Source organism: Syngnathus scovelli, chromosome 17 (assembly GCF_024217435.2).
Source record: "Syngnathus scovelli strain Florida chromosome 17, RoL_Ssco_1.2, whole genome shotgun sequence".
NCBI lineage: Eukaryota > Metazoa > Chordata > Actinopteri > Syngnathiformes > Syngnathidae > Syngnathus > Syngnathus scovelli.
The window spans coordinates 7,931,393-7,946,757 of record NC_090863.1 but is presented as its reverse complement, the minus strand read 5'-3'; the positions used below and the strand labels follow the sequence as shown (position 1 = coordinate 7,946,757).

General features: G+C 42.9%; 1 protein-coding gene across 10 annotated transcripts; it reads right to left on the bottom strand.

Annotated features, from left to right (window-relative positions):
• Positions 1-57: 57 nt before the first annotated feature.
• Positions 58-14,549, bottom strand: tcf3a (transcription factor 3a). Of its 10 annotated transcripts, none has more exons than XM_049746290.2 (20): positions 13,990-14,549; positions 12,540-12,635; positions 12,331-12,406; positions 10,037-10,110; positions 9,471-9,546; positions 8,845-8,885; positions 8,618-8,735; positions 8,125-8,174; positions 7,058-7,151; positions 6,617-6,753; positions 6,401-6,533; positions 6,232-6,290; positions 6,032-6,110; positions 5,443-5,519; positions 5,185-5,358; positions 4,999-5,104; positions 4,800-4,923; positions 3,072-3,307; positions 2,602-2,728; positions 58-2,242 (listed from the first exon to the last, which is right to left on the bottom strand). In XM_049746290.2, exons 2-20 carry the CDS (start codon positions 12,591-12,593, stop codon positions 2,233-2,235), a joined length of 1,845 nt encoding a protein of 614 aa, XP_049602247.1. In that variant the 5' UTR covers positions 12,594-12,635; positions 13,990-14,549; the 3' UTR covers positions 58-2,232. The 10 variants fall into 10 exon arrangements, with proteins under 10 accessions (XP_049602247.1, XP_049602254.1, XP_049602249.1 ...); XM_049746297.2 differs by having other exon boundaries at positions 2,602-2,708; XM_049746292.2 differs by having other exon boundaries at positions 2,591-2,728; positions 13,990-14,548.
• Positions 14,550-15,365: the final 816 nt, after the last annotated feature.

The window sequence follows — 15,365 nt, the reverse complement described above, 5'->3', positions numbered from 1 at the left end:
AACATTTTAAACATTTGAACAGGTTTGAAATAGGTTTAAGACAATGAGACAGCCATCTCTGATATTAAAAATGGCACATTTATTACTACATTACTGTTATATACACAACAGTTCTCAATATCTACTTTATATATAAAAATAGGAAACTGGAGGCACTTTGAGGACAAAGCCTACATAGATATTGCCCTCAAATATTTATGAAGACAGAAAGAGCTGTGGCAAGTCATTTCTTGCGGTTGACAAGTCTTCTAATTAAGAATATTGTGTTGTCATACCTGCACACTGTAGAAAATTCCTTTACATAAACACAAGTCCATTTTTTTTTTTTGCATTACTAGAACAATTCTTTTTAGATGAAAATAAACTCACGGGTTATTCCATAGGCATAGGGCATAATCTTCAAATGACACAAAGGTAATCCAAATAGTTTTCCAGCTGATACATTATACAGCTGTACATACATTTACATGGCAGTCAAGGACAAGCTCATATTCAAAATATAGTCAATCCACAAATAAAAGGTCTAAGTAGGATTCAGTGTCAAAGCTGTCGCATCAATAAATTCTTGTTGATGATCTTGAATGCAACATTTCACCATCATATATGCATGTAACAGAAATATTCAGGCACTGGTTAGTAACTTTCATCCACACTTCCAAAGTCAAAAAAATGACTAAGGCCACCCTTTATGCATTTGTTTTGATGAATTCTATCACCTGTATAATGAGGTTAAATAACGTTGAAAAATTGATTGAGGCTCCAACTCAAATTAATCATATTAATAATCTACACAAGTAGAGACTGACAACATATTGCTCCACTTTAAACTGAACTGGCATAAACAAAGAAATCCAAATAAAAAGTCAGGTTTGCACAGAAATAACAAAAAAATATGTATATATAATAATTATCACAACATGTGACAATATAGCCAGAATTTGTCATTTCTAACATTTCCAAGCATCTGGCACAACACAAAACACCTCACTTTGTTCCCGCAAACTAAAAAAAAAAAAAAAGTCTCCAATTTAAACAATGTAAACAAAGAGCATTAAAAAAAAAAACACACGCACACACTAACTTTTAACTATCTTACAATGAAACAAAAAAAACATGAACAATTCTACAAAAGGAAGCTCATTACAAAGAGGCTTTGCAGGTGATCAAAATGGGAGGGGTGTTTCCCATTATAAAGAAACAAAGTCAATAAATGGCAATTGAGTAAATTAATAGTGAGTAAGGTAGCTTTATAACTCGTCATCCCTTTTAATACTCTTTTTTTCCCCAACACAAACTTTGCGAGATGAGCATGTCAGTGTCATCCATAGCATGTGACCCGATTGGTCCAATCACAGAGGACAGCCGGAAACTTCCACAACTGGCAATAAAATGGTCCCTACGTAACCATTTGTCATCTGCTCTACATGCTCAAATGTAAAAAAAGAAAAATATTTGCAAAAATCATTCTGGTGTGATGGCTATTTAAGCGAGAATAATAACAAATGGAAAACATATTGCAGGGTCACTGCTTAATAATAATAATAAAAAAAAAAGTCCTCTTGTGACTAGGCCGTGCAGGATGGCTGCTAACACCTGGTCTAAGTGGCAACTCGTGTGGGGCAAACTGATATCTGGAAGGTCTATTAGTCTGGAAGCCCCTCATAGAAACTGGTTTTCAGTATCTGGAGATGAGTCTTTCCTCAGTGGTGCTGCTTCCTCGGGCAGTCTGTCAGTTCAACTTCGCGCTTTCCAGGGAGGAACACCACACATGATGCATGTACACCAGATGGAGTAAGAAATGTTTAAAAAAAAAAAAAAAGACAAGAACCAAGTCATGTCCCCTCTGACTTTTCAGTCAATCTAAGACCTTCTGTTATATTTGGGAATGCCACGTGTTACAACATAATAATACAAATTGTGGCTTTGCTCACAGAAGGAATTGAGGACTATTTGATCCAAACAGGTTTGTTCCCAACATGTAAAGCGTTCTTTTTTTCAGAATGTCTTACAAAAACATGATCATAAGAATGTCCCCACCTCAGTGTCCTTGAGTCAAATCATGTAAATAGTATGAATACACGGTTCTCTCTCTTTCTTGTTCTATACAAGTGTGCTTGTTATGTTTGTTTGTTACCGCCCTCCCCCCTTTTTTTGACAGCGATGAGGCGCCCCGTGTGCCTTCCCAAAACCACATGGAGGTGCATTAAGGCCACGTCTTCAAACATGTGTTAGTCAACAGGAGCTGGAAGAAACACATTTGGATAAATATGTTAGGTAAATCTGCATATACAATGTCAAAATAATAATACAGTGGTAGCTGGACTTGCAACATTTATGAGAGCGCCAATCATCGAACGTCAATAAATTCAAGGCAACGTTAATTTGACGCAGTCTTGAACATTTGCAACAAGGTAGGAGAGTTTGGCTGTCTAGAATTAGCGAAATTAGTATCTGAGATGGCGGCGCACTGGTTAGCATGTCCGCCTGCATGTTCTTCCCAGGTATCATATATCAAAAGTTGATGCCAAGTTGTATGGCTTGCAAGTCAAGGCACCACTGTAACCGCACCGCTGAAAGCTTGGAAGCAAACCTCGGAATTACATATGGCTTATTGGATTGTGTCCATCACCGCCGAGCCCTCCTCCCATCTGCATCTGGGGGTCCACGCCCGACACTTTCTCCTCCTCTCTTCTCTTGAGGCAGGCGGCCTTTGGGTTGAGATTACGCTCTTTACAAAAGGCACATAAACAACGATTAGGGCAACTTCAATGAGCCATACGTTTGGACTTCACACGAGTGGAGCAGAGGAGAGGAAAGGGGGAGGAAGAAAAAATAATAATGAGAAGACAGGAAAAGTAGGATGAGAAGAAGCAGATATCTATCCTTCCTCATATATTCTCCCTTTCTCCTCCTTACTGGTCCAGTTAATAGAGACGTGAAAAGAGAAAGTGGGTGTTACACAGAGTCTGAACATGACCTTTAAGAGGAAATGCCCCCAGGCTTTCGTAAGAAGAAGCTCGGCTGTCTGTGTGGACAAGACTAGTGACGTCAGACCGGGTTGGCCGACCTACCTCGCACCTGCTTCTCCAGGCCCAATATGACCTGGACGGCCTGCTGCAAGATGACAAGCTTGGTCTGGGCCTTGTCGCTCTGCAGGTGAACCTGACACATCCTGCCCAGCTCTCTGAAGGCTTCGTTTATGTCGCGCACTCGCACCCGCTCCCTAGCGTTGTTAGCTAGGCGCCGCTCACGCTCCCTCTGCTCCTTCTCTTCGGCCGTCAGGTTCTCATCGGTCACTGGGGTTACGCTGCAGCCAGGAGGAGAGCGATTGGCGGGGCTGGTTAGCAAAGCCAAATCACAACCTGGCTTAGCCTACGCTCACGCTAATATTCTTAAGTGGAGTGCTTCTCCATTCTAAATTCTCAAAGTTCCTCCCTGCAGGTGAGATGAAGAAACAGCCCAGTGGAGTGGGCCGGGCCAGAGGGCAGGCGGATGTGTCTTTCTTCTTCTATGCTTTTTTTTTTTTTTGGAGAGGCCATGTCCTAATAAACACCGTACTCCACAAACTAATGTAGTTGTGAAGGGTCACTGAGGTCCAGGATGAAAGTTGAGGGGATCTTACAACTTTCCAGCAGAGGGACAGAAGATATGAGGAGGGTGTGAGAAGTAAAGCTCTCTACCCACTACAGCACATCAAAGAAGAGTGACGGCATTGTGATAAATACATCACAAGTCAATGTATTTATCGGAAAGAGGTCAAGAATAGCTAGCTCAAGGTTGCCATCTGTAAAAATAAGCCGAGACGTGGATGGAGGATGAAACATCAAACGCCAAGCAGCATGATGAGCGTGGTTATGTTGCAAGGACATGCGGCACTTTGAGGTTGAGGCGGGTTAAGACACGTGACAACGCGCAACGCATGTCGAGCTTGTGTGTAACATCAAAAGCCACAATGGCGGTGGAAAAAAAGCCAAAGTAACAAACAGGTTAATAAACTGGTAAGGTGAGGGAAAGCACACAGACACGGGGAAAAAGAAGCACAAAGGATATAAAAGTAAGACAAAGGTAACACACACACACGCATCCAGCGTGCTACCACAGGAGAACCAAAACCAGAGAATGGGGGTGTTTTTCAAACAGTCACATAGCTTCATGTCCTTATTCCCTGCCCTCACTTTGGAGGTGACTTCAAGGATGGACTGAATAGTGTAGAAAGCTTAAATGTTCCCGGCTGTAATTGACCAAATGAACGAACGACATCATTGATTCTAACTAAATGGGCCAAACAGGAGCATGAAGCCATGTGATAGTTTAGTTTGTCAAGAAGACCTTCCCCTCCTCCTCCTCTTCGTCCTTCCTCTCTCCCTGGACACCCACTGACCTCGGACTTGCTGCTCCAGGTTGAGTATAACGTTAACGGCCTGCTGGAGCACGTTCAATTTAGTCTGCGGTTTCTCATAGTTCAGATGGAGCTGACACATGCGGCCCAGCTCCTTAAAGGCCTCATTGATGTCCCGCACGCGGAGCCGCTCGCGGGCATTGTTTGCCATCCTCCGCACTTTCTCCCGCCCAGCTTTAATCTCCACTGGTAGATCTTCGTCATCCTCATCCATCAGACTAGCCAATGGCAGATGAGGGGGGGAAGGAAACAACATTGTGGGCACAGTTCAGGTAAGCGTCAACTTTCTTAGCTAGATGTAATGTAGCTTTCTGACAATCATTAACATTGTTCTGAGAAGTTTTAGATAACAACGTTACGCTAAAAAGTGCTAATGTCATACGAGGAAAAAAAAATGCACCTTGTTTGTAGAGCTTGCAGCTCTTTGTTTTCATCCTCTGACTTGTCAGTCACAGAGCAGTTTTCATCCTCATCCTTGGACTCTCGTTTGACGTCACTGGAGCGATTCAGGCTGCTCACTAGACCTGCAAACAAAACGGGACAAAAATGTGACTCGCTGAATCTCTGTGACAAGCAGGAGAAAAGAGAGAAAGACCCACTGTTGAAACCTTCAGGCTGAGAGCCTTGGAGAGCTGATGAGGAACTGTGGTGCCCAAGTCCTCCACTAGAGGGCAGGCCAGCAGAGTCTTCGTGGTGGTTGGAGACCTTCAAGTCAATCATGAAGTAAGGATGTTGACCAGGTTTCAAGAGCAAAACATTCTGCAGGATCCATTGATGAATCTCACCATTCCGGGCAGGCGACTGGACAAGCCGAGTGCTACGTTACTAAAAGCTGAAGACAATCCCAAACCGGAGGTCAGCAGATTCTGCATCTCAGCCAGTCCTGGTCCCCCTTGTCCACTGGCATGTCGCTGAAGAACATGAATGGCTTCGTCCAGGCGGTCCTCCAGTTTATTAGACTGCAGCAAAGCAAATTACAAAGCGTAATGACATCATCGACATGTATAGCTGACAAAACCTTGGGAATCCATTGAAAGGCTCACCATGCTCTGAAGTCCACCATGAAAGTTAGGCGAAGGTGTAGCTTGTCCAGATGACCTTGTCCACTGGGAAGCTGAGCCTGTAGAGGAATCGAAATGGTTTACTCACATAAAAATACTTGTTTGTCTCCACCAAGCAGGTCAGCTGTGGATAATTACTTTATGAACGCATTTGCTCTAAACGATAAGTAAATATGTATTCTATAAATAATTCAGTTCAAGTCTTCACTTTCTACTGACATTCTTTTTCAACTTGAGCCACTCACAGTATTTGATGTGTGATGATGTCACTCCAGAACAAATTGTAAAGACAAATAGGGAAGTGATCTCTCCCTCTTTATTTTGACTGTACTTTCCCTTCCTCTCTCATAAGTTATATTTGGCGGGTGAGCGGGTCTGGGAGATCATTTGAAGGTTAAGTTCTTATGTTGTGTTGCATTTGCACAGAAGTAGCACCACTGTCTGCACTACTGAAAATTCCAGAAATTACATTTTTAATGGTACATTCAACCATCACGAGGCTATAAATCTCATGATGACTGCAGTCTTTCATAGAAGTGGTTTAGAGTTAAATCAGGAAGTGATGACTGACCTGAAACAGCCTGAGGAGAGCCGGACGGAGTGGACGGGGACGAAGAGTAGCCATTACTGTTTGGGTCTGAAGGATAGATCTGTACACAAACATTTTGCGTTTCGGTAAGATCAAATAAAACCCAGATGCTCAATTATGATTAAAAGTTCTGAGGAATGTGCGAGAAAATGTTCACATGGATTTGCGTCTGCACAACTTACAGAAGCCAGCGCCTTCCCAATCTCGTCACCGGAACTCCCAGGTACTGATCCCCGATTGGCTTGACAGGAAGGGAAAAAATTTTTCTGATTAAAATGTGCTCTGAGCGCCAAGTCTGTGATCTTACACTGTTCACGAAGGTCTGTTTTAAGAGTTTACACATAATAGTACCGGCAGTAGGAGGTGTCTGACTGGGAAGTCCGTAGCTGTTTGAGCCAGAGTGGAAGCCAGCCGGGTGGTTGCCGTTGACCTCGCTGCCATGTAGGGGGTAGTTTTGGGGCGAGAGGGGAAGCGGTTGCCGTTTCTGGGACGCCAAAGAGACCAAAGGATTTCAACAGATCAAGCAGACAAATGTCCCAAAAACAACTCGTAACTATTAAGGCTCACCAGTCTGTCTTGGGGGTTGATGGCAGTAAAGGGAGCATGCTGGCTCAGATGGGTGGAGTTACCCAGCATGGAAGGATAACCAGGTTGAACCATCGACCCAGCAGAACCCCATGGATCGGAAGGCGGGTGGAGGCCTTCTGTCAGGGTTGCATGAAGAGACAGAGAAGGGGGCCGCGGTGGGGGGTGGGTGGGTCCAAGAAGGGTGAGGGACATCCAGCCACAGGAGATGAAAAGACAATAAAAGGCACATATGAGACATGTCACATTAGTTTGATGATTTCATCCAACCGTGCTCATGATGAAATGGTAAAAAGATGGGGCATTTTTAAACTACAGTATGTAGGTCAGCAAACATTTTTGCAACACAAGCATTTATTTATTTTTTTACTCAATCTCAACGGACAAATAGAGGTTGTTGTGCCAACTGGCGATTGAACTCACCTTGCATGTAGAACGGTGGAGTGTAGATGCTTCCTGCTTTCGAAGCAGAGTAGCCAGCATTGTCCCTGTTAAAATCCTCGCCCGAGGCACAAACCTGAAAACAAACAAAAAACCCGCACTTCAAATGCTCGATTTCATTACTAGACATAATAGACGCAAAATACATTATAATAGTCTTATCCTGCCTGTGACTCATTTCGACTCTTTTCAGTATCAGGCTGTTCAACAGAACCAGTCTGAGAATGCCTTTGAATCCTTAACACACATAAGCAAAAGAGCACAGGACAGGAGTTGCAGTTGGACGTTAAACGGATCCACAGGAACCGAGTTACCGACAGCTTTCTTAAGCAAAGCGACTGTTGATGCAAGTCAAACTCGACTGCAACCGCACTGGAGTTTTCTGCTGTAATTTGATTAAGCAGAAAGAAAAAGGAGAGGAAAAGGAGGCTAGTGGAGAAGAGGGAAGGAGAGACGCACTCCTAATTACTGAACCATCTGTCGAATCCTGGATGGCGGCCAACTCCACTGGCAGCTGGGATGGAGGGGTGGGGGAGGGAGAGAGAGAGAAAGGGGAGAGCTGTTGTTCACGGCGGCGAGTGGGTGGGTGAGTGGGAGGGAGGGAGGGGCTGCGGGGTTTGAGGCGATGGCGGGGTGGGGAGGAAGAAACGGAGAAGGGGAGGGAGGAAATCGGCCGATCAGAAAGCGAGACTGGGAGGGGGGAAATGAGTTATGAATTTCCCTCCGCTAGCTACACAAATGTGCCTGGCAGAAGGGAGGAAATGTGGTCACAAAGTAGAAGGGCCCAAAAAGTATGACGCTATAAATACACTACAAATGGAGCGAGTGGTTCAATGAGTGGCTTTTTCCCCCACGTTTCTCTCTTGAAATGACTGGTGCAGATACACAGCTGCGCAAGCTGAATATACAGCATTGCTGCAGTTGGACAGTTTTGCAAGCCACAAAGACGACAGAGATGCCAAATAGAACATGAAAAAAGAACGGACGCCATCTGAGAAAACGCAGTACCGCCGACCGGGTGGGATGCGATGCTGAATGTTAGCACTTACCGAAGAGGGCAGGCCAGGGGGCACTTTCCGGATCTTTTTTGGCTGAGCTTCTGATGGAAAGAAGAAAAAACAAAGGAGGGTCAAACGACACAAAACGTTCACATATGAACGACACTGATTATACAGTCACGCATTCGTAGTCTTACACAGCATTTGCGATCTTGTGTACTTTCAAAATAAAACTTGTAGCAATACTTTTGTTGCGTCTGTGATTTTCTTGGTAGATATTCATTTGATCAATGTCGGTTTGCATGTTCATCTCTTCCACTGATTGTCACCTAATTAAAGTATATTCTTATGTAATGTGAACAATCAACCACAGCACCCGCTTGACAAAAGAAAAGTGACAACTTCCTGGTACTTTAAAAACTTCAAGAGGAGAAGTGATTACAGACAGGCACTTCAATTGAAATTAGAATAGGGAAAGGCTTTCTGATCTGATGGAAATTGTTATCCCACTGAAATGGAAAGCGTGGGTCTTTTCAAAGCTTACCAATGGGGTCTTGTGCGGGTCGTCTGCGAGGGTTGTAAAACTGGGAGGCTGGTTTCAAGCCAGAGGGGGACAGGGCACCAGGACTGGGCATGGCGATCTCACTGGGCAAAAAGCCCGGCTATAAAATGACAAATGGAAAAAAAAAAAAAAATCATGCATAACATAGTAGAGAATGGTGGGGGACTCAAAATGCAAAGAAGGAAGATTTGTCTTGCTAACTGATTTACCTGCGTTGCAAATGACGAGTAAGGGCCTCTGTCAGCCTTCCCTGTTGGAAGAACACAAAATGAAATTAGGCCACGCTGTGCAAAATTAGGCATTAATGTCAACATTAAATCCTAGTCTGGCAACCGCCCCGTCTGCGTATGAACGCCTCGCATCTGCCGAGTCGATTGGGTATGATGGGCAATATTTATGACCGCGGAGAGCAAAACAACAACAAATTGAGCCATTATAAATGGTTCAGGGGCAATTGTGCCTGTCTCTGCTCCCCTCCCATGACAGTTAAACAGAGGCCAATGCAATCCCATGGGAGAGCCTTGTTTGTGCATGGGTGCCCTTTATAACCCCAACACCCCATCCGACCCCGCGTACACGCCCACCTCCATATTGAACGCACAGAATGGAACACAGTGCTGCTACACATCCTCCCCGATTATCCTGCTGCTTGCATCCATCAGCACCTGAGCATGAATATGGCTTGCCCTTAAGTATGTGAACGGCAGACAAACAAGGAATGCATCCATAAATATGTATGTACGCTGTAGTGGCTGTGGGAAAAATACTCGGATATTTTTTTGGGGGTGAAGACAGCTGCCGCGTATGTCTTCTTCAGCTGCTGAATTCAACTTACCAGCAATCCCTGGACCAAACACTGTGCCAGGTGCAATGCCAGCTTGCTCACTGTAAACGCCATCTTCGGCAAAACACTGCAAGAGAAGACGGCACAAATTTGGGGGGGGAAAAAAAAAAAAATCAACCACAAATAGATGGTTGCAGACAACTACAATAGACACCCATGTGACATTTTCAACATTCTAATTACCCAAGTGGATGAAAGCACAATAAATCAATTCAAGCAAGCATTTAATGATTAGGGCCAGTCAATTATTATTGTGTACTACTGCTATCTAACTGTGTACATTGTAATATATCAATACTTTAATATGTGTTATCTATATTTAATAACGACTTTCCAATCATCCAATCAAATTTTTTTGCACCCGAGTCAATATCTTATGTTTCATGATGAATACAAACAAAATTCAAAGTGTCTTCTGCAATGTTTTCATATTTGTAAGAAGGGCCATTTTATCAAGTGCAGTCTAAGCAATAAAATAAACATTGAACAGGCAAATCCACAGAGCATCTCCATAACCAGGCTCAATGCAGTCACATGAAAGTCAAGTTTGCTCGTACCCTCCCCTGGCTGAAAGATGGGCTGTTCTGCTCTCCGGACCCCCAGGGACTGGATCCATTCCTCTCATCAACGCCTGTAAAGTCGAGAAATAGCAATAAATAATGTTATATAATCTATGTAACAAGGTTCAGAGAGTAGAGAAATTGACCTGCTTTTTAAGAGATGATTGAAGCTGTCAAAACCTTTACCTTCACACAAAGTGTGGAGACATTGTAGTCACATGGATGAAAGCTATATGAAGTCTGAATAATTAACACCCAATATGAGAGTCCCAAAATGATTTCCTCTATCCTTCGCTGACCCATTCCACATCTTTACGTTTTTCCAACAAGGCCTAAATCTCATTTAAGTGACGTATGTTATGCCTGACGAGAACACTCTGGCACTCAAAGAGATGAATGCGTTTGGAACGACTGATTTTAAGAGTCGGTCCCTGCCCGTCCTATTTCCTTCAATCTCTTCTTGAACTACAACGTTGAATCTCTTGGGTAAAGCGCAAGCTAAATTGCGGTCTGATTTGCATAATTGTGCATATTAATGAAGCTCAAGTCTATGAATATTCATATTTTGGTTTTGTTGTCTAATTAAAAAGCGGATGATGATGATGGGGGGTGTGGAGGCGGTCTCGAATCACGACAGGATTCGGCAGTATAACAGAATGATGGGCCCACGGTGCGGTGGGCGCTGTGGCAACGCTGATCTATACACACATACACAATCAGATTCAAATACTGGCGGAAGCATTGAGGAAGAAGATGGCGTCCTTTCGACAGGTAACTGCGTCAGTCTGTCAACATTCAAGAAAAAGTGTGGTTCTGTTGTGGCCTAACCTAAAAATATAATAAATAAGCGAAAGAAGGTCGAGACTAAACAAAGACGTTCGGGTTGAACGATTTATTATTTCGGGATGGAAATCATGATGTCAGTCAGTTGAGTTTTTGTGATTGTCAAAGCTGTGTTGGTTTTTTTTTTTCCAAAAAGCACTCATATCCCTCCCCCAAGCCCACCAATCAAAAATATTGGTATCAGGACATATACATGCACTCATACGTGATATGAAAAAGTAGTATCGGTGTATCCCTTTCATATGCCAATTTTTTTCTTTAGAGCGAGAAAGCTGCATCAAGTGCAGACTATCAAACAGACTACAAACAAAATCGGACAAAGGATGAGTAACATCAGAGCAATTTTTTTTTTTTTTTTTTTTTTTACCCCAATGCAAAACTCCTCCCCTTCAGGCATGGCTAGTCTATAATTACACAGGAAGAGATACTGAAAACAGCCAGCCAGCCTGACTCACTGGCTTGAGGAGTACAACATTGACCAGACTTGCAGACATGTTTTGGGTCTTAACAGGAACATTGCCACAGGCACTTTGAATTCAATGTCTATACACCTTTTTCCTTCCCGCTGCAAAGTGAGTCACGCAGACACAAAGCATGAAGTCATATCCATGTCAAAACCTCAAGAGAGTTAAGGTCGTTAATGAAATACTGAACAATGTTCGGTAACACATGCCGCGTTGTTTTAACCTGTGAGTCACTGGAGACTTCTAAAACAGCTCAGTGCGCCGCAACCCCCAACGTTATCTTGTTTGCTTTTTTCTCGTCAAACGTTAAGACATTTGAAATGGCAACGTTAACTGACTACTTCATCGAAATGTGCAGCAGATAGAGAATTTCGCTTGAACTGATAGAACTCTGCTCACACTTCTGCATTTCAGTCTCATAAAGTGTCTAAAAATATATCCCGCATGTTCTCGGTTTCCAAAAAATGAAAGTGGACTGGAATCACTTTAGCTCGTTGGTGACTTGAATCAGAAAAAACAAGAAGTTCACATACATTCCTAACTGAAGTCACAACCACAGAAGTTGAACCTCCACAAACCCTAAACCTCAACATGGCCATATGTAAAAAAGCTACTATTTCACAAAACTTGAAACACGTTGACACCCAAATCATCGTTCTCCAAACAAAGGGCCGTTATGTCACCGTTTCCCGTTAACGAATAAAAAATCTTAAAGTAGGATGCAAGACAGCAGAAAGGGACAATGTTTTTCCCAGAGTCAGCAGAGGTGATTAATTGGTCGGTTCCTATCAACCCCCACTGCCTCTGCCTTTGTGGTTTTCTTGATTGAATAGCAACAGCTGACAAGGCGATGGAAATGACAAATGCAAGATATGGATGAGAAAATGCAGCGGAGATGACACGGGGAAGTACGTAATGTAACATGTGTCAATCTTGTTAAATACTTTGCAATTTAGTCAAAAAATAAATTGATTTTGGACTCACCTGAACTTCCAAACTGGCTGCTGGCTAGTCTGACTGTTGGCCTACTCTTGCCATTTGAAAGTGGAAGTTCAAACATCTGAAATGACAGTTAGGACATTTTAACCAACACATGCAATCAAGTAAACTTGTGACCAACCAAAGTGTTCAATCACTAAAGACCTGCCAACTATACATTTATTCAAAGGTTACTTTATCTTTTGAAGTCTTACTGCGCTAAAATCCAGCAAGTCGCTGAGCTCCTTGTCTGTCCCCACTGTCGTCATCCTCTGTTGCCGTTCGCTTGCCTTTTCGGTCTCAGCAAGCCACTGCAGGCACAGGGTAAAGAAAACACGAGGAAAATAATCATTAATCCTTTCCAAAATGTATATTACAGCAAACAACAACCTCAAGTGTGGCGCGATTTACGACACCGCACAGTCAATATCGTCAGAGGGAAATAGATTCCTATGATTATCATCATATTCCAATCCACCTCCTACACAACTTTTTCTGCGCAGTGCAAGATAAAATGTGACATTTTATCAAGTTATGCCTGTGAAAGCTACAAAGGCATTCACACTAGCAGATATGATGTGTGATAAGGGCGTTACAAGCATCTGATGCATCAATCATAACAAAATAAAGATGTACACCAAAAGTTGGAAATTAGTCATAAAACATTTCATATTTGGCCACCGTTTTTATTTATTAGCAAGCAGTAATCGTGATGACTTCACCTATATCACCTGCAAATAAATACATGTTTAGCCTAAATCAATTTAGACTACAAAGTGATACATACATAATGACGTATGAAAAAAAAACTCCTATGCATTGAACAATAGCGTAAACAGTGCATTATATTGTCCGTAATCACATTTAAAACGAATATTCGAGGGTCTTCTGTGGTCTGAGGTCAAAATGGGGGAGATCTCTCCTAACAAATGGAAGTTGTTAACGCTTGAGCACCCCCACACCATCCTGCCCACAACAGAGACAAGTTGGCAAGAAACAAGTGCAACCCCCTAATTGACACAAGCAGCTAGTGTGTTGGCTGTAATAGTACAGTATGTGTTTTACATGGAACACTTATAGTGTGGAACAAATCAAACCCATTGGAGAAAAGAAAAAGAAGCTCAAACCTGTTGCCTGGCTTGCTGGTGGCCCCCACTCCGCTCAGCGAGGGGGACTCGACACAAAGAGCCGGTCGGCAAAGTTTCAATAGAGAATTTCAAAACTTGGCAAACACAAATGAAAATCGAAATACACAAGCGAAACTGTATTCGGCTTTATGAAAGTCTATAAAAATATAGTTTCGACTTTTGAGGGACTGTTTTACTGATGTTACTCGACATACTGGCAGACATCAATGTGTGTGTGTGTGTGTGTGTGTATGTGTGTAAGGGGGGGGGGGCTAACTCGCTATGCTAATACGTTGAGCATACCGAAGTGAAACAAAGACGACTTTTTTGTTAACATGTAACCCAAACCTCGTCAAGGTAAAAATAACGAAAACCAATTAGCTACAAAAATGGTCTTTCTGTTTTCCCCGTGCAAATGCAACTTGACGGGAAAAAATGCGCTTAAAACTTGACTATTACTCCCCAACACCGTGACAGACAAGAAGAGTTGAACCTCCAACAGGCGTGTTGTGAGAATATATTTAGGACGCGTATTTACCTTGGCTCAGCTTTGTAGCATCCAACAATGACAAATAAAGCGCCGGAGAGGAGAAAAAACAAAGTTATGGACTGGATCCCTTGCCCCCTCCGTGCTCCTCCGGATAGTGGGCTTGAGGAAGATGAGGAAAGCCAAGATTGAAACAGTCCAGCGCCTCGCTGCTGTCTTCGTCACGAAACCGAAAAGCCGTCTCTGACACGAACCATAACTCAGCGATGACTCTGTTTCTTTTAATATTACAGAAATTGTAGCGACTTCATTTTCCAAGTAGACATTTTAGCAACCTCCACATTGTCGCTTCCACAGATGTATCCCTCCGCGGCTCGGCCCACAGGAGGACATGGACGCATCCAGAAACATTAGCGGTGTCCAATTTCATCCAAAACGAATAAACGCCATGAAACGCGTTTCGATGGTTACCTGTTAAAGTAAAAATAATCAAAAAATCCGGATACTATGTCCAATTTTGTCTGGAGCTACCGAACCGGAGCTTTGGACTTGCAAATCGCGCGGCTCTATGTCGAGGGGCGGATGAGGCGAAGAGTCCGGAGTGGACGAACGTTGAAGATGGAATGATAATATCGGAGAAGACGACCAATAGGATGCAGCCAAATTTGATTGACAGGTGGGACGTCCAAATATGTCAAACTCGAGGCAGTGTTGTTTTGCCTGCAGGTTGCAAACCAGCACCATCAATTACTTAACCAGCGCGTGTGTAAAAAGCCGTTTGAGATTATATTTGATATCTTTAATACCCAGCTCAATGTCCATGTACAGTATGCTATTTTTGTCTTCACTAGCAAGACGACATACTAGTAGAATGACAACTAGCAATGCTTTTCCCCAGTACTAGTGCCACTTTTGGCTTGCTAGTATGCAATTAAACTTGAAACGATACTCTGTTGCACCAGTAACACCCGGTTTAACATTTAATATCCTACTATTTAGTGTTTAAACAGCTGCACATCTATAATTTTAATGACAGTTATGCATTGTAGAGGGATTCTTGAGATTTTTTTTTTCAGTCTATGATCCCTGACCTTTAAAACAAAGATGTACTTCTTCTGTGGTAAGCAGACTTATCTGTCAAGGTCATCCTGTCCTGGCTTCACAGAGAATCTTCGTCCAAAAAGTGAAAGGCCCTTTGTTCAAAAGCAGGTAACCAAAATAAACAGTAAAATATTATGCTGATGCTTGCTAAATAAATATTTTCCATAACACTAAAAACATGTAGTTGTCGTACTAGCACTTCTAGAGACATCATAAACTACCAGTTACTGCAACTGTTAGTGAGTAGCTAATTTCGACAGATTTTTTTAACAAAAGACCTACACGCTGTCTGTTGTTCACGACCTAAACCTTTTGGGGTTGCGAGG

Coding starts and splice junctions, on each gene's coding strand:
- tcf3a (XM_049746287.2), bottom strand. CDS start 12,593: ATGACGACAGTGGGGACAGACAAGGAGCTCAGCGACTTGCTGGATTTT. Junction 6,291..6,400: donor TCAGACACCTCCTACTGCCG/GTACTATTATGT, acceptor CTTCCTGTCAAG/CCAATCGGGGATCAGTACCT. Junction 4,618..4,799: donor CTGCAAGCTCTACAAACAAG/GTGCATTTTTTT, acceptor GCCATTGGCTAG/TCTGATGGATGAGGATGACG.